We start from the raw sequence: 19,689 nt of genomic DNA, 5'->3' as shown, positions 1-19,689 counted from the left end.
AAACTCCACTGCACCATACATACACCAATATCAAACTATATTTACTAATCACGTGTAAGTTAAACATTATCGCCTGCTTTCTGGACACCACCTATCCCTCCATCCTTACAAAGACCAATTCAACTTATCACAAGACCTTTTATGCCAAAATTACAACTTCATACTTAATACACTGAACACTGACTACTCAACTACCTATCGCTTATCTCAGACATACAAACATCATCACCACACTTCACCTGTGGTCCTGCCCAATGGCTGTGGCTGGTCTCCTGTCTCCTGGGTGCTCTGGAAATCCAATAAACTGAGATGCTAGAGCAAAAAGTAAGAAATTATTTTCAATACCTAACTGCATCTCCCACTTTTTTGAAAGGTAGCTACAAGAAGAAATGAAAAATGGCCTCATGTATACTGTACTGAAAGCAAAGCCATTTATCCAAAGAAAAGCTCTAAAGACTATTCTATAGTTTACTCTGACCACTTCATATGCCGTAGTTCAGCCTGAAGGCATTTCATCCCCCATATACCACGTCAATTTAATCAGTTTTATCACTCACATGCCTGTCATCTTTCTGAATATTCCAATCCTGATATCCTACAGCCTCCTTCACTCCATCCTTCCCTCTCCTCCCTAGGAGCCTATCAACAAGGAAGAGACAGTTATTCAGTTTCTAAAAATAACTTGAAATATACTAAATAAAATATCCAAAAAAAATTAATAAGAGCCCCACAAGAGAGGCACTGGGACTAATGAATATACTACCAAGACAAACATGAAATATGCATGTATTAACTACAGACACATTTAAACGTGATTTATGGTTAAAATAAGTCCCAAATGAAACCAAGATAGATAATTATCTAATGAGTATGGTTGCAAGACATACAGTAAGTGCTATGCACTAGCCCTATCTTTTCAGAAAAATCTTGTTGTAGGTACCCATGGGTAACCTCCCACCTTCTTCCCTCCACTCCTAACACATACATCCTCTTTGTCAATCTTCCTTTGCTCATTCTCTCATCCATATAACACCATTCAGACTACTGTACCTTCAAACATGCCAGTATCATTGCTGAAATACAATGACCTTTCCTTACACATCCTCCTTAGCCATATTAATTTTGTGAGTCACTTCATCCCACAAGGTTCTATGAAGTCACATCCACTAACACATATCTCTAGCACTCCAATTCCTTCAGTTCCTCCCCTTTCAACTTAAACAATCCTGTCTCATCCGATTGCTGCACCTCAATGCATTACTTTTATTCACATTTAATCTATTTCACATTTGATCTATTTGTGATCTTGCAATCACGACTATGTCAAAGTCAGAATCTTTCCTTATCATGTTGGGCACTAAATTTCTCTTCGTTAATGGCAGCAATAACCTCCTAGGAGACAGCAGTACCAGACAATCACGACTATGTCAAAGTCAGAATCTTTCCTTATCATGTTGGGCACTAAATTTCTCTTCGTTAATGGCAGCAATAACCTCCTAGGAGACAGCAGTACCAGACAATCATGACTATGTCAAAGTCAGAATCTTTCCTTATCATGTTGGGCACTAAATTTCTCTTCGTTAATGGCAGCAATAACCTCCTAGGAGACAGCAGTACCAGACAATCACGACTATGTCAAAGTCAGAATCTTTCCTTATCATGTTGGGCACTAAATTTCTCTTCGTTAATGGCAGCAATAACCTCCTAGGAGACAGCAGTACCAGACAATCACGACTATGTCAAAGTCAGAATCTTTCCTTATCATGTTGGGCACTAAATTTCTCTTCGTTAATGGCAGCAATAACCTCCTAGGAGACAGCAGTACCAGACATTAAATATTTTCTCACCAATACATATATTTTTTCCATTCTTGCTAGCTTACAGAAAGTACATAAATACACAGATAAACAGTGAATGCAATGAGCCTCACTCAAAAGCATTATCACTTTACCAGAGGAATGTCTTCCTCCCCTTTTCAACAGGCTTATTAAGTGCCACTGAAACAATATTCATCTACCTGGCTTTTCTCATATGCAGTGATTTTCACCAAATCATGTTTTTAGGTTGCTCTCTCAGGGACAGTGAAACTGTAACTCCTAAGGCTCAACAACTTATACTCACTTATCATGCACAGATATGATGTGGAGATTCAGCTGAAACCTTCTGTATCAGATTACACCATCCTGGCATATCTTATAAAAAACCCTCATAAGTTAGGGCTAACTGCAGTCACAAAAAAGCAACTAAAGTTTTTGTTTTAACTCCTATTTACAAATGCTTATATAATCCACCACACACAAAAGAACTCACAATATACTTTCATAATTTTACAGTAACTTTCTGAAGTGTGAAAAGCTTCATAACCCAAGCAAACTGAACCATTATTAGAACTGTTGCAGTTCAACCAACAACCATTCTTGTACTTTCAATGATGTAATATTCAAAACATAACTATTGTCAATGTTTGGATGGTAAGGTCAAATCTCATACATTAATATATATATATATTAAAAACCATTTTCTTGTATCTAGACTCTGAAAACAATATAACTAAGAAAGCCTTCTTAACAAACTTATGACTAGAGAGAATTCATATATCTCATAAATGACTAGTTAAGTTAACACAGAGTAGCAAACATGAGAATGCAACTAGTATTCCTGCAAGCAGTGAATATCAATGAGTCAAAGTACCAATCAAAACTCATGAAAATTAAAAATAATTGTTGTAAGAGGTAGGTGAGAATTATGAAAATTCAAACATTTCAATACAATTCCTTCACATAGATGCTTAGTATGATAGGAAAAAGAAGGTTAAAAATTTAATTATCTAGTTTTCCTTCAAAACATGAAAGCAAACATGACTAATGACACATCTTCAGAGATAAAAACCTAATACAGGTAGAAGATCTCCAGTCTGAATAGCCATGACCCTAAGACCCAAAATCTGAATGAACACACATCTAAGAATTCCACCAAAACAGCACACAACTTTAAGTTCAAATTTGACATAATATTGTCCCATTCGTTTCTCAGTTACTTCTCTTATTTTGGTGGTTACTGCCCTTATAACGGCATCTAACAAGCACTGAACCCTTCATAAAATCACCAAACTCTATTTCAGTCTACGCTACACTTATATGTACGTGAGAGAGGCATATAAGGACAGGGATAAGTAGAGATTCTTTTGCCATGGCAACCCCTTTGATAGGAGTCCCAGAAGGAACTTGCATCAGAGATATAGATTAACAGATGCTGCTGCACTTATTAGAGGGCTTTTTTAAAGGTTTTAATTCATTTTATATATGCATAAGCCAGAAAACCCTAAGGGAAAGATTGACATCTATAATAAATAAATGAACACTGCTCAATCCAAAGGAATTCAGAGAGGAAATCTTCTATCAGTACTGCAAATATAACATATATCTTTAAAATCTCCAAATAAAGAATACAGGACTATAACGATAAAATGAAAAATATAAACATTACTTGAAGCACCAAACAACTGTACATTATTAATCACAATACTATCAGCAAGTGGGTGTTAAGAGTATAAAATGTATAACTGATCAGAAAAAAGATTGCTTTGCTTTCAAATTTTGTTTATGTACAAAGTAGAAATTAGTAATGATAAAAAAATTGAACTATTTACAAAAAAGTTTGTAAAGAGTCATCTCTAAATTTGTGCTCCTTCACAAAACCAACAACACATTCATCATGTTCAACTTTTTGGAATATTGTGAGGATATCTAACCATTTTCTGACCCCCCCCAAAAAAAAAAAATACAAATAAGTGTGAGAGAAGTGGCTTTATTACCAAGAAAAGCAGACAGAGAATTAAGTAGTAAAGGTAAAAACGGGCTTAATGAATTAAAGACAAAGAAATGTTTCACCAATCCTCAAAAAGGTGATAAGATTATGTATGTAAGTCATATGGTATGATCCAGTAAACTGGAAAACCTAAGTGCCACTATATCTTGAATAAGCTACATATAACTGATGGAAGTTGATGAACTAATATAGAAAATAAATTTATCCAGATTCCTCTCCTTCATAATGTAAATTCATCTATACACTCAGAAAATGACTAGAAAAATATACCAAGCAATTACAGCCTAAGACTAGCTCACTCATCCGTGATGCATTACCTATGTCTGATTGAATCATTGTCCAAGCTTCCTTCTTACATTTATTGGTATATTAATTCCTGAACACCTCCACACAGATATATATATGAACTGAGAGACGCTTCTTGATGGATATTTATGCATTAAGTTCTGCACCTCAATTTCAAGGCTGAGCATTTAGCCAGGGCTGTGGCCGAGGGGGGGGAATATATGCTAATTCCTCCCAACACCAATGAGAGCATACTTCTGTGATTTTTTTTTTTCTTAGTGGAAGGAAACAAAGAAACTTTCAGTTGGACACATCTAAAGATGATGATCCATTTTCAGACTGTGTAGTGATTTTATGGATGCTAACTTTTTCAGAAGAAGGTTTTCTAGCAAAAGAGGAGAAAGCATACCCAGCAACTGCCTGATCATCACAACAAAGCATCAAATGCAGCTCAAAATTTTATAAATTTTCATAGTTTTGCTGTTAGAAAAAATTAAAAATGATTATAGCAAGAAAAGATTTACTGTACAAAATAAAACAATAATTGTCAGTAACCAACATTTCAATGTCGACAAAAGATAAAACATGCACAATAGTACCTTGCTCGACGTTCAGTCTTTACTCCTGCACTTTTTAGCATGTTGTAATGAAACATCTACACACCTTCTACACATCACAGTGGAAATAGTGGAAACTATACCATTGAAGCATTTTTTTTCATTGTTATAGAATATTTCTGATAGTGTAAGGTTAAATATATTTCTTAAACAACTTGAAAAACATTGTGGTTGAAAAGGATGACTTAATTAGATGTTGAGGAGCTAAGGACAAATTTTGTGAAGAAAGTAATATCAATTCACATTTTGTTACAATGTTAAACTGGAATGAACATAATCAACTGCCACTCCCTATGTACTTTTTCATCTCATTATATCATTACCCTATTCTCTGCATCATATGACTACTGAAATGAAATTTCATTGCTTTTATAATGCTATATACAATACAGATGATAACTGATCACAGTATGTATCTTAAGCATCACTAAGATTGACAAATTTACCAAACAATCATCTTAATCATCACTTATTCAATAATGTTTCAATAATGAATAGAGCAAACAAAATGCACGTCTGATATTGATATTCATGTAGTAGTTGAAGTTACTCAAGCTCTAATGTTATTCTATGCATCAATCAGGAATTCAAACCCCTAATTAACGCTTCTATGCACATCTGTCATAGTAGTATCACATTCTGTTCTGCTCGTAGAAACCTACATATCAATCTTCAATGCCCATGATTTGTTTCCTAAGACTAGAAAGTGATAATCCATTAAAATAGATTCTATCTGTCACAACCCTATCCAAGCATAATTTGACTAGAATAAAAATTCCAATGCTAAAAATGTACTCATACATTCTGGATTTACATCAACTTCCTAAATAAGTTATAATGCAGCAAAAAATAAAAAGATTATGTGACTAGAAAATGTTTATGTAATGAACTAACTTTTCGGAAAGAATTTTTGATAAGAGAAGTATGAAAATACCTGTATTCATGTAAGGAGCACGTAAAATAAAACATATATCAACATATTGTATACAATCCACATCCAGCCATCCAAGTAACTGATACATATCTTCCTCAGTATTAAGTATAACTCATACAGTGAAAAAAGTGGTAAATTTCTCTTTCATACTAGCACCTAATGCAGCATATAACATCAATGCTAACATCTGTTTATGCCATCTCCTAACATAAAAGGGAAGAATCATCCTAGGTCAGAAGGGTTAGCTTAGTGCATGGCCCAAGACAATATGGGCCAGCACTGTGCATACAATATGGGCCAGCACTGTGCATACAATAGAAGTCAACACCTGCAAAATCCCCACCTGGGTCCATTATCAAATGAGGATCTCAAGTGATGTGAATACAGAGTGTACTTCTGCACCATGCAGTCCATGTTTTACATAAATATCATCCAACTACATCGTACAAAGTTACATCTCCACATGCTGTACCCAGTCCCTATGAATCTTAAAGCTAATTAATAATCCAGCATATGATGTATGACACGTATGCATAAGTGCTGTAAAAAATTATGTATCCAAAATGAGTATAAACACAGCGCAAATTGATGATTATTGCAATTTTGTTGATACCTAAAAATAGGAAACATTACCATATAAAAAAAATTATTGTACATATTACTGCCTCTTTGCCTTTTCTATGTTTTTCCTTTATATCGGCTGTTTATGAAGCCAAGAAAAATTCCTAAAAGCCATGTATGTAAGATTACATGTTGTAAACTCCAACAAAAGTGTTTCCTGTTACAATCTTCTTTCTCAGGATCTCTCAGTCTTTTACATATAGGAAATATCGTTAAAACATTCTGACTTGCAAGATGAGCTTATATTTACTTAATATGTTAAAGGAAAACATAAAAAATAAAAACTTCATAATGCTGAACAAGAATACTTTTTATAGCTGCAAGACAGATGATAAACATTACTATTTTCATTTAACCTTAACAAAGAAATGGTTGACACTTTCTTTGGTGTTCCAAGTTTACAAGACTCTTACGAAGATATCTTACAACGATTTTAGTAAACAATCCATTCTTCAGTTTTATTCATGGCTTCTGCTTCAATTTATAAAAATAAGAAAGTTACACAAAGAGATCAAGGACGGTGCGTGGTAACTGATCACAAGTGAGCTCCTGTGGCTGACTAGATGTATCATCCCACATGTCCTCCAGTTCATCACACTCAGAGGCTGAGCCTAGAGGGGCCTGGACACGCCCTCCAGGATCATAATATACAGCATTATCTGCACTGTGGTTACTGGATGGATTCTGGCTACTGTTAAGGTCTGAAACACCTCCCACTCGAAAACCTCTCTCTAATAAAAGTGCTGCTTTATTAGCATGTACTGGCTGGCCTGAGGGAGAACCATATTCACCAAAGTCATCATCTCGCTGAATAGCAGACCCTCGAGGATTTTTCTTGGGAGGTAGGGAAGGAGGCATACCTAACTTTACAGTGCAATCATCTGTGTTAGTAACTGAAGAAGAGGCCACTACAGCGGCAGCTCTGGCTTGACCCATTACAAACTCTAAATTTGAATAGCATGATGCATATGAAGCATCTCCATAGACAGCATCAACTGGAAGGGGATTATTGTTTGAAGAATCAGGTAACCCTGTAATATCTTCATACACTGCAAATCCATCACCAACTGCAGAGAGCAAGTCATTAACACTGCCTTGACTTAGAACATCATCCAGCATATCTGTGTCTGAATAAACACTTGCTTCATCTGACCAAAACGGTGATGGACGAGGAGGCCCACCAGGCTTGGGAGAAGTTCCTCCAGCTTTCCTTCGTTCTAGTGTTGCTGTTAATCTTTGCCGAATATCATCTACACTTTGATCTGGGGATATCAACAATGGAGGTGAAGAGCCTGAAGGAATGACATTAGCAGCAGGAGCAACTGTTGGAGATGACCCTGATCTGGGCTGAGACAATAACGGAGGAGATGAAGCAGAAGGAGGACGGGTTTGAGGTGCAGAGGGTGGACTGACCAATTTCAAGTCATTTGGTGGCTTTGGCTTAGTATCTTCCATCTTGACAGCATCTAGAAAACCAGGTGACCGTGGAGACTGTGATGGCGACTTGTGACGGAGGTTTTCATCGCCAGCTGAATTAATCATAGGAGAGTCCAAGCCCAGAATACGTTGGAAAAGACCATAATTGTTCTTTAGCCTCTTAAATGATGTGAATGGCCTACCTGAATCAAGAGGCAGGTACTGGAACGGCCGTGGTTCACTGGTGCTGTTGTCTGATGGTCGCAGCAGCTGCACATATACCTTAACAGGGTTCTCTATCTACAAATACAAGAAATATGCTCAAATTAAAAAAGTACAATTAGTCATTTTGGCATTAGCCTTATATGAGAAACATATGATTATCAAAACAGCATAAAATCAAGAAAATCGAAATACAAAAGAATACTGTTAAAGGGGACCATACATCTAATTTTCAAAGTGGCAAAAATCACTACTTCAAACTTCAAGAGAAACATATTTTGATCTTAAAAGAATGCAAAGTTTAGTCTTATATCTGTGGTTCTGAAACTGACCAAAAGCAGCAGCCATGTGCATTTACTTTTTTTTTTTTTTTTCTGTCTCCCGCCTTTGCGAGGTAGCGCAAGGAAACAGACGAAAGAAATGGCCCAACCCACCCCCATACACATGCCTTGATTCAATCCACTGACAGCACGTCAACCCCGGTATACCACATCGCTCCAATTCACTCTATTCCTTGCCCGCCTTTCACCCTCCTGCATGTTCAGGCCCCGATCACACAAAATCTTTTTCACTCCATCCTTCCACCTCCAATTTGGTCTCCCTCTTCTCCTCGTTCCCTCCACCTCTGACACATATATCCTCTTGGTCAATCTTTCCTCACTCATTCTCTCCATGTGACCAAACCATTTCAAAACACCCTCTTCTGCTCTCTCAACCACGCTCTTTTTATTTCCACACATCTCTCTTACCCTTACGTTACTTACTCGATCAAACCACCTCACACCACACATTGTCCTCAAACATCTCATTTCCAGCACATCCATCCTCCTGCGCACAACTCTATCCATAGTCCACGCCTCGCAACCATACAACATTGTTGGAACCACTATTCCTTCAAACATACCCATTTTTGCTTTCCGAGATAATGTTCTCGACTTCCACACATTCTTCAAGGCTCCCAGAATTTTCGCCCCCTCCCCCACCCTATGATCCACTTCCGCTTCCATGGTTCCATCCGCTGCCAGATCCACTCCCAGATATCTAAAACACTTCACTTCCTCCAGTTTTTCTCCATTCAAACTCACCTCCCAATTGAATTGACCCTCAACCCTGCTGTACCTAATAACCTTGCTCTTATTCACATTTACTCTTAACTTTCTTCTTTCACACACTTTACCAAACTCAGTCACCAGCTTCTGCAGTTTCTCACATGAATCAGCCACCAGCGCTGTATCATCAGCGAACAACAACTGACTCACTTCCCAAGCTATCTCATCCCCAACAGACTTCATACTTGCCCCTCTTTCCAAAACTCTTGCATTCACCTCCCTAACAATCCCATCCATAAACAAATTAAACAAACATGGAGACATCACACACCCCTGCCGCAAACCTACATTCACTTACTTACATTTACTTACTTATTAAAAAAGAAACATATATCTCTGGGGATTGAGGAAAAAGAATACTTCCCACATGTTCCCTGCATGTCATAGAAGGCAACTAAAGGGAGTGGGTGCGGGGGGGGGCTGGAAATCCCCCTCCTTGTATTTTAACTTTCTAAATGAGGACAGAAGGAGTCATGCGAGGAGTGTTCATCTTCCTCGAAGGCTCAGATTGGGGTGTCTAAATGTGCGTGGATGTAACCAAGATGAGAAAACAAGGAGACAGAGATAGTATGTTTGAGGAAAGTAACCTGGATGTTTCGGCTCTGAGTGAAACGATGCTCAAGGGTAAAGGAGAAGAGTGGTTTGGGAGTAGAGTTAGGGGTTGGTGAGATGACAAGAGCAAAGGTATGAGTAACACTCCTCCTGAAGCAGGAGTTGTGGGAATATGTGATAGAGTGTAAGAAAGTAAACTCTAGATTGATATGGGTAAAACTGAAAGTGGATGGAGAGAGATGGGTGATTATTAGTACCTATGCACCTGGTCATAAGAAGAAAGATCATGAGAGGCAAGTGTTTTGGGAATAGGTGAGTGACAGTGTTAGCAGCTCTGATGCACGAGACCAGGTTATAGTGATGGGTGATTTGAATGCAAGGTGAGTAATGTGACAGTTGTGGGTATAATTAGTGTACATGGGGTCTATAGTGTTGCAAATGGAAATGGTGAAGTGCTTGTGGATATGTGTGCTGAAAAAGAACTTGTGATTGGGAAAACCTGGTTTAAAAAAAGGGATATACATAAGCATATGTAAGCGAGTAGGAAAGATGGCCAGAGGGTGTTATTGGATTATGTGTTAATTGATAAGCATGTGAAAGAGACTCTTTTGGATGTTAATGAGCTGAGAGGGGCAGGTGGAGGGATGTCTGATCATTATCTTGTGGAGGTAAAGGTGAAGATTTGTAGAGGTTTTCAGAAAAGAAGAGAGATTGTTGAGAAGAGAGTGGTGAGAGTAAGTAAGCTTGGAAGGGAGACTTGTGTGAGGAAGTACCACTTGTGTGAGGAAGTACCAGGAGAGATTGAGTGCAGAATGGAAAAATGTGAGAGCAAGTGAGGTAAGGGGAGTGGGGGAGGAGGGGGATGTATTTAGGGAAGCAGTGATGGCTTGCGCAAAAGATGCATGTGGCATGAGAAAGGTGGGAGGTGGACAGATTAGATAGGGTAGTGAGTGGGGGGATGAAGAAATAAGATTGTTAGTGAAAGAAAAGAGCGAGGCATTTGGACAATTTTTGCTGGGAAGTAGCACAAATGACTGGGAGATGTATAACAGGAAGCAGCAGGAGGTCAAAAGAAAGATGCAAGAAGTGAAAAAGAGGGCAAATGAGAGTTGGGGTGAGAGAATATCATCAAACTATGGGGAGAATAAACTATGGGGAGAATAAAAAGATGTTTTGGAAGGAGGTAAATATACTGTGTAAGACAAGAGAACAATTGGGGACATTGGTGAAGGAGGCAAATGGGGAGGTAATAACAAGTAGTGATGAAGTGAAAAGGAGATGGAGTGAGTATTTTGAAGGTTTGTTGAATGTGTTTGATAACAGAGTGGCAGATATAGGGTGTTTTGGTCAGTGTGGTGTGTGAAGTGAGAGGGTCAGGGAGAATGGTTGGGTAAACAGAGAAGAGGTAGTGAAAGCTTTATGGAAGATGAAAGCTGGCAAGGCAGTGGGTTCAGATGGTAACACAGTGGAATCTTTAAAGAGGATGACTATGTTGTTGACTGGTTGGTAAGGATATTCAGTGTATGTATGGATCATGGTGAAGTGCCTGAGGATTGGCAGAATGCATGCATAGTGCCATTGTAAAAAGGCAAAGACGACAAAGGTGAGTGTTCAAATTACAGAGGCATAAGTTTCGGGAGTACTCCTGGGAAATTACATGGAAGGGTATTGATTGAGAGGGTAAAGGCATGTACGGATCAGACTGGGGAAGAGCAGTGTGGTCTCAGAAGTGGTAGAGGATATGTGGATCAGATGTTGGCTCTGAAGAATATATACAAGAAATACTTTGAAAAAGTATTTCTTGTATAAAAAGTATTTCAGAAGTGGTAGAGGATGTGTGGATCAGGTGTTTGCTTTGAAGAATGTATGTGAGAAATACTTAGAAAAGCAAATGGATTTGTATGTAGCATTTATGGATCTGGAGAAGGCATATGATAGAGTTGATAGAGATGCTCTGTGGAAGGTATTAAGAATATATGGTGTGGGAGGAAAGTTGTTAGAAGCAGTGAAAAGTTTTTATCGAGGATGTAAGGCATGTGTACGTGTAGGAAGAGAGGAAAGTGATTGGTTCTCAGTGAATGTAGGTGTGCGGCAGGGGTGTGTGATGTCTCCATGGTTGTTTAATTTGTTTATGGATGGGGTTGTTAGGGACGTAAATGCAAGAGATTTGGAAAGAGGGGCAAGTATGAAGTCTGTTGGGGATGAGAGAGCTTGGGAAGTGAGTCAGTTGTTGTTCGCTGATGATACAGCGCTGGTGGCTGATTCATGTGAGAAACTGCAGAAGCTGGTGACTGAGTTTGGTAAAGTGTGTGGAAGAAGAAAGTTAAGAGTAAATGTGAATAAGAGCAAGGTTATTAGGTACAGTAGGGTTGAGGGTCAAGTCAATTGGGAGGTGAGTTTGAATGGAGAAAAACTGGAGGAAGTGAAGTGTTTTAGATATCTGGGAGTGGATCTGGCAGCGGATGGAACCATGGAAGCGGAAGTGGATCATAGGGTGGGGGAGGGGGCGAAAATTCTGGGGGCCTTGAAGAATGTGTGGAAGTCGAGAACATTATCTCGGAAAGCAAAAATGGGTATGTTTGAAGGAATAGTGGTTCCAACAATGTTGTATGGTTGCGAGGCGTGGGCTATGGATAGAGTTGTGCGCAGGAGGATGGATGTGCTGGAAATGAGATGTTTGAGGACAATGTGTGGTGTGAGGTGGTTTGATCGAGTGAGTAACGTAAGGGTAAGGGAGATGTGTGGAAATAAAAAGAGCGTGGTTGAGAGAGCAGAAGAGGGTGTTTTGAAGTGGTTTGGGCACATGGAGAGAATGAGTGAGGAAAGATTGACCAAGAGGATATATGTGTCGAAGGTGGAGGGAACGAGGAGAAGAGGGAGACCAAATTGGAGGTGGAAAGATGGAGTGAAAAAGATTTTGTGTGATCGGGGCCTGAACATGCAGGAGGGTGAAAGGAGGGCAAGGAATAGAGTGAATTGGAGCGATGTGGTATACCGGGGTTGACGTGCTGTCAGTGGATTGAATCAAGGCATGTGAGGCGTCTGGGGTAGGCCATGGAAAGCTGTGTAGGTATGTATATTTGCGTGTGTGGACGTATTTATATACATGTGTATGGGGGGGGGTTGGGCCATTTCTTTCGTCTGTTTCCTTGCGCTACCTCGCAAACGCGGGAGACAGCGACAAAGTATAAAAAAAAAAAAAAAAAAACTTTGAAAAAGATGGATTTGTATATAGCATTTATGGATTTGAAGAGGGCATATGATAGGGTTGATAGAGATGCTTTGTGGAAGGTTTTAAGAGTATATATGTGGGAGGTAAGTTGCTAGAAGCAGTGAAAAGTTTTACGCAGGATGTAAGGCATCTGTGCGAGTAGGAAGAGAGAAAAGTGACTGGTTCCCAGTGAATGTCGGTTTGCAGCAGGGGTGCGTGATGTCTCCATGGTTGTTTAATTTGTTTATGGATGGGGCGGTTAGGAAGGTAAATGCAAGAGTTTTGGAGAGAGGGACAAGTATGCAGTCTACTGTGGATGAGAGGGCTTGAGAAGTGAGTCAGTTGTTGTTCGGTGATGATACAGCATTGGTGGCTGATTCGGGTGAGAAACTGTAGAAGTTGGTGACTGAGTTTGGTAAAGTGTGTGAAAGAAGAAAGTTGAGAGTAAATGTAGACAAGAGCAAGGTTATTAGGTTCAGTAGGGTTGAGGGACAAGTTAATTGGGGAAGTAAGTTTGAATGAAGAAAAACTGGAGGAAATGAAGTGTTTTAGATATCTGGGAGTGGACTTAGCAGTGGATGGAACCATGGAAGCGGAAGTGAGTCACATGGTGGGGGAGAAGGGCGAAGGTTCTGGGAGCATAGAAGAACATGCAGAAGGCAAGAACATTATCTTGGAGAGTAAAAATGGGTACATTTGAAGGAATAGTGATTCCAAAAATGTGATATGGTTGCGAGGCATGGGCTATTGATAGGGTTGTGCTGAGGAGGGTGGATGTGTTGGAAATTAAATGTTTGAGGACAATATATGGTGTGAGGTGGTTTGATTGAGGAAGTAATGAAAGGATAAGAGAGATTTATATATTAATTTACTTTATTTATCTATTTTGCTTTGTCGCTGTCTCCCGCATTAGCGAGGTAGCGCAAGGAAACAGACGAAAGAAATGGCCCACCCAACCCAACCACATACACATGTATATACATACACGTCCACACACGCAAATATACATACCTATGCATCTCAACGTATACATATACATACACACACAGACATATACATATATACACATGTACATAATTCATGTAAGAAACTGCAGAAGCTGGTGACTGAGTTTGGTAAAGTGTGTGAAAGAAGAAAGTTAAGAGTAAATGTGAATAAGAGCAGGTTATTAGGTACAGTAGGGTTGAGGGTCAAGTCAATTGGGAGGTAAGTTTGAATGGAGAAAAACTGGAGGAAGTAAAGTGTTTTAGATATCTGGGAGTGGATCTGGCAGCGGATGGAACCATGGAAGCGGAAGTGAATCATAGGGTGGGGGAGGGGGCGAAAATTCTGGAAGCCTTGAAGAATGTTTGGAAGTCGAGAACATTATCTCGGAAAGCAAAAATGGGCATGTTTGAAGGAATAGTGGTTCCAACAATGTTGTATGGTTGTGAGGCGTGGGCTATGGATAGAGTTGGGCGCAGGAGGGTGGATGTGCTGGAAATGAGATGTTTGAGGGCAGTATGTGGTGTGAGGTGGTTTGATCGAGTAAGTAATGTAAGGGTGAGAGAGATGTGTGGAAATAAAAAGAGTGTGGTTGAGAGAGCAGAAGAGGGTGTTTTGAAATGGTTTGGTCACATGGAGAGAATGAGTGGGGAAAGATTGACCAAGAGGATATATGTGTCAGAGGTGGAGGGAACGAGAAGTGGGAGACCAAATTGGAGGTGGAAAGATGGAGTGAAAAAGATTTTGAGTGATTGGGACCTGAACATGCAGGAGGGTGAAAGGCGTGCAAGGAATAAAGTGAATTGGAACGATGTGGTATACCGGGGTCGACGTGCTGTCAATGGATTGAACGAGGGCATGTGAAGCATCTGGGGTAAACCATGGAAAGTGTGTGGGGCCTGGATGTGGAAAGGGAGCTGTGGTTTTGGTTCATTATTACATGACAGCTAGAGACTGAGTGTGAATGAATGGGGCCTCTGGTGTCTTTCCTAGCACTACCTCGCACACATGAGGGGGGAGGGGGTTGTTATTCCATGTGTGGCGAGGTGGTGATGGGAACAAATAAAGGCAGACAGTATGAATTATGTACATGTGTATATATGTATATGTCTGTGTGTGTATATATATGTGTACATTGAGATGTATAGGTATGTATATTGTGCGTGTGTGGGCGTGTATGTATATACATGTGTATGTGGGCGAGTTGGGCCATTCTTTCGTCTGCTTCCTTGCGCTACCTCGCTAACGCGGGAGACAGCGACAAAGCAAAATAAAAAATAAAAAACATAATTCATACAGTCTCCATTTATTTATCCTCATCGCCACCCCGCCACACATGAAATAACAACCCCCTCCCCCCAAATGTGCGCGAGGTAGGGTTACAAAAAGACAACAAAGGCCACATTCGTTCACACTCAGTCTCTAGCTGTCATGTAATAATGCACTGAAACCACAGCTCCCTTTCCACATCCAGGCCCCACACAACTTTCCATGGTTTACCCAGACGCTTCACATGCCCTGGTTCAATCCATTAACAGCACGTCGACCACGGTATACCACATCGTTCCAATTCACTCTATTCCTTGCACGCCTTTCACCCTCCTGCATGTTTGGGCCCCGATCACTCAAAATCTTTTTCACTCCATCTTTCCACCTCCAATTTGGTCTCCTACTCTTCCTCATTTCCTCCACCTCTGACACATATATCCTCTTGGTCAATCTTTCCTCACTCATTCTCTCCATGTGACCAAACAATTTCAAAACACCCTCTTCTGCTCTCTCAACCACACTCTTTTTATTACCACACATCTCTCTTACCCTTACATTACTTACTTGATCAAACCATCTCACACCACATATTGTCCTCAAACATCTCATTTCCAGCACATCCACCCTCCTCCGCACAACTCTATCCATAGCCCACGCCTTGCAACCATATAACATTGTTGGAACCACTATTCCTTCAAAAATACCCATTTTTGCTTTCCGAGATAATGTTCTCGACTTCCATACATTCTTCAACGCTCCCAGAACTTTCGCCCCCTCCCCCACCCTATGGTTCACTTCCACTTCCATGGTTCCATCTGCTGCCAAATCCACTCCCAGATATCTAAAACACTTCACTTCCTCCAGCTTTTCTCCATTCAAACTTACCTCCCAATTGATTTGACCCTCAACCCTACGGTACCTAATAACCTTGCTCTTATTCACATTTACTCTCAGCTAACCCTCTCACTTTGCACACCACCTCGACCAAAACACCCTATATCTGACACTCTTATCATCAAACACATTCAACAAACCTTCAAAATACTCACTCCAGCTCCTTCTCACATCACCATTACTTGTTATCACATCCCCATTAGCCCCCTTCACTGAGGTTCCCATTTGCTCCCTTGTCTTAAGCGCTTTGTTTACCTCCTTCCAAAACATCTTTTTATTCTCCCTAAAAGCTAATGATACTCTCTCAACCCAAGTCTCATTTGCCCATTTTTTCACCTCTTGCACCTTTCTCTTGACCTCCTGCCTCTTTCTTTTATACATCTCCCACTCACTTGCATTATTTCCCTGCAAAAATCGTCCAAATGCCTCTCTCTTCTCTTTCACTAATAATCTTACTTCTTCATCCCACCACTCACTACCCTTTCTAATCTGCCAACCTCCCACGCTTCTAATGCCACAAACTTCTTTTGCGCAAGCCATCACTGCTTCCCTAAATACATCCCATTCCTCCACCACTCCCCTTACCTCCTTTGTTCTCACCTTTTTCCATTCTGTACTCAGTCTCTCCTAGTACTTACTCACACAAGTCTCCTTCCCAAGCTCACTTACTCTCACCACTCTTTTCACCCTAACATTCTCTCTTCTCTTCTGAAAACCTCTACAAATCTTCACTTTCGCCTCCACAAAATAATGATCAGACATCCCTCCAGTTGCACCTCTCAGCATATTAACATCCAAAAGTCTCTCTTTCGCACGCCTATCAATTAACACGTAATCCAATAACGCTCTCTGGCCATCTCTCCTACTTATATACATATACTTATGTATATCTCTCTTTTTAAACCAGGTATTCCCAATCACCAGTCCTTTTTCAGCACTTAAATCTACAAGCTCTTCACCATTTCCATTAACAACACTGAACACCCCATGTACACCAATCATTCCCTCAACTGCCACATTACTCACCTTTACATTCAAATCATCCATCACCATAACCCGGTCTCTTGCATCAAAACTACTAACACACTAACTCAGCTGCTCCCAAAACACTTGCCTCTCATGATCTTTCTTCTCATGCTCAGGTGCATAGGCACCAATAATCACCCATCTCTCTCTATCAACTTTCAGTTTTACCCATATCAATCTAGAGTTTACTTTCATACACTCTATCACATACTCCTACCACTCCTGTTTCAGGAGTACTGCTACTCCTTCCCTTGTTCTTGTCCTCTCACTAACCCCTGACTTTACTCCCAAGACATTCCCAAACCACTCTTCCCCTTTACCCTTGAGCTTCGTTTCACTCAGAGCCAAAACATCCAGGTTCCTTTCCTCAAACATACTACCTATCTCTCCTTTTTTCTCATCTTGGTTACATCCACACACATTTAGACACCCCCAATCTGAACCTTCGAGGAGGATGAGCACTCCCCTGTGACTCCTTCTTCTGTTTCCCCTTTTAGAAAGTTAAAATAAGAGAGATGTGTGGTAATAAAAAGAGTGTGTATGAGAGAGCAGAGGAGGGAGTGTTGGAATGATTTGAACACATGGAGAGTGAAGAAAGATTGACAAAGAGGATATATGTGTCAGAGGCGGAGGGAACATGAAATGGTAGTCCAAATTGGAGGTGAAGGATGGAGTGCAAAGGATTTTGAGAGATTGGGGCCTGAACATACAGGATGGTGAAAGGCATGCAGGGAACAGAGTGAATTGGAACGATGTGGTCTACCATGGCTGACTTGCTGTCAATAGACTGAACCAGGTCATGTGAAGCGTCTGGGGTAAATCACGGAAAGGTCTGTGGGGCCTGGATGTGGAAAGGGAGCTGTGGTTTCGGTGCACTACAAATGACAGCTAGATACAGAGTGTGAATGAATGTATCCTTTTTTCTCTGTTCCTGGTGCTACCTCACTGGAGGGGGAAGGATGCTATTTCCTGTGTGGTGGGGTGGCAGCGGGAATGGATGAAAGCAAGCACGTATGAATATGTACATGTGTATATATGTAAATGTCTGTGCATGTATATGTATGTATATGTTGAATTGTATATGTATGTATTGTTCATGTGTGGGCATTTATGTATAAACATGTGTACATGGGTGGGTTGGGCCATTCCTCATCTGTTTCCTTGCGCTACCTCACTAATACGGGAGATGGCAATTAAGTATAATAAAATAAAAAAATAATAAATATTTCCTTTTTCTTTCTTTTTCTTTCATACTCAACCTGCAAGAGGTTACACCCTTAATGAAAAGTCACATTTGGCAAGGCTGCATCACTGGGAGTACAATCTCATCAGAGAACTTTTCACTTCAAATGAGCTCTAAATTTCCCTTCTGTTGATACCTAATAGTCCTACCTAAATGTTCCTACCTACTACATCTATCTATTGCTCCCACCAAACTGCCAAAAAGCAGGGCTAGCACACAGCACTCACCACAGGAAATCTAGAGTGACGAAGAATGAGCTGTGTGAATTATGTGGTGTATGTGAAAGGAAGAGAGATTTTGTATGTCTGTGGACAAAATGCCAGCAGTCCACATGTAGGAGAGGCAGAAATCCACAAACATTCAATGCATATTTGTTTTCATACATGTTCCCTAAATATATAACCCAATTTACAAACATTCACTGTATATTTGTTTTTACACATGCTTGCCATTTCCCACATTAATGAGATAAAAGAGCTACTTCCAGATGAAGAAATGACCTCATTTCTTCACATCCACTTTTTAGTTGTCACGTATAATGTAACAAAACCATTGGCCACCAAATCACAAGAAAGCCCCAAATACATTTCCGTAGTTTCCCTCAAATCTGGTTCATCCTGCTGAAAGCATGTCATCCTCTGTATACATCACTCCAATTCACTCTATCCTTTGCAAGCCTCACACTTCCAGCAAGTTCAGGCCCTGAACACTCAAAGTGTCTTTCACTCCATCTCCTCCTTGGTTTTATTCTTTCCTTCTGACCTACACTTCCAACAAGTATATGCTCTTAGTCATGCTCTCCTCACTCATCCTCTCCATATCTGTAAACCACCTCAGCAAACACTCTTTAGCTTTCTCATACATACTCCTCTTACTACCACATCATGCTATTACCCTATCATCTTTTAATCGGTCAATCCTCATCACACCACATATTGTCCTCAAATAATCTGTTTCCAAAACATCCATCCTCTTTATAATTTCATCTAATGCCATGTTTCATCCATACAACACCAACAGGGATGCTATACTTCCAAAACATGGCTCCCTTACCCAAACACCCTATATCTATACCCTATCATCTAACAAATTCTGAAGTCTCTCAACAGTTTTACTCCATCTCCTCTTCACCTCCTTACCATTTACAACTTCCCATCTGATCCCATCTATTCTTTTTCTCTCCTCACACCAGTAGCCTCCATCTAAAATACCTTCTTATTTTCCCGAGAGTTGGCCAATATCTTCTCAACCCAAATCTTATTTATCCTACAAAGACCTCTCATTCCTCCCAACTACCCAACATTCATTCACTCTCACCTTTGCCATCCTTTACCCAATCTCTCCTGGTATCTCCTCACACAACTTTCTTTTCTAAACTCACTTTCAACATCCTCTTCTCACCCAACTCATTTCCTCTTTTCTTAAACTCTCAACAAACTTGCATCCACACCTCCACAAAGAAGTGATCTGACATTCCA

General features: G+C 40.1%; 1 protein-coding gene across 8 annotated transcripts in view; it reads right to left on the bottom strand.

The window, feature by feature from the left end:
* The window catches only part of LOC139762302 (proto-oncogene c-Rel-like), a 280,381-nt gene that overhangs the window by 126,903 nt on the left and 133,789 nt on the right, over window positions 1-19,689 (bottom strand). For all 8 annotated transcript variants that reach the window (XM_071686905.1, XM_071686903.1, XM_071686902.1 and 5 more), the window contains one exon: window positions 7,905-8,001. In XM_071686905.1, coding sequence (XP_071543006.1) covers window positions 7,905-8,001 — 97 coding nt within the window. The remainder of the gene's footprint in view (window positions 1-7,904; window positions 8,002-19,689) is intronic.

The sequence above is a fragment of the Panulirus ornatus genome, chromosome 43 (assembly GCF_036320965.1).
Source record: "Panulirus ornatus isolate Po-2019 chromosome 43, ASM3632096v1, whole genome shotgun sequence".
In the NCBI taxonomy this organism is placed as follows: domain Eukaryota; kingdom Metazoa; phylum Arthropoda; class Malacostraca; order Decapoda; family Palinuridae; genus Panulirus; species Panulirus ornatus.
Note: the sequence above shows the minus strand (reverse complement) of the source record. Positions and strands in the feature narration are given on the sequence as shown.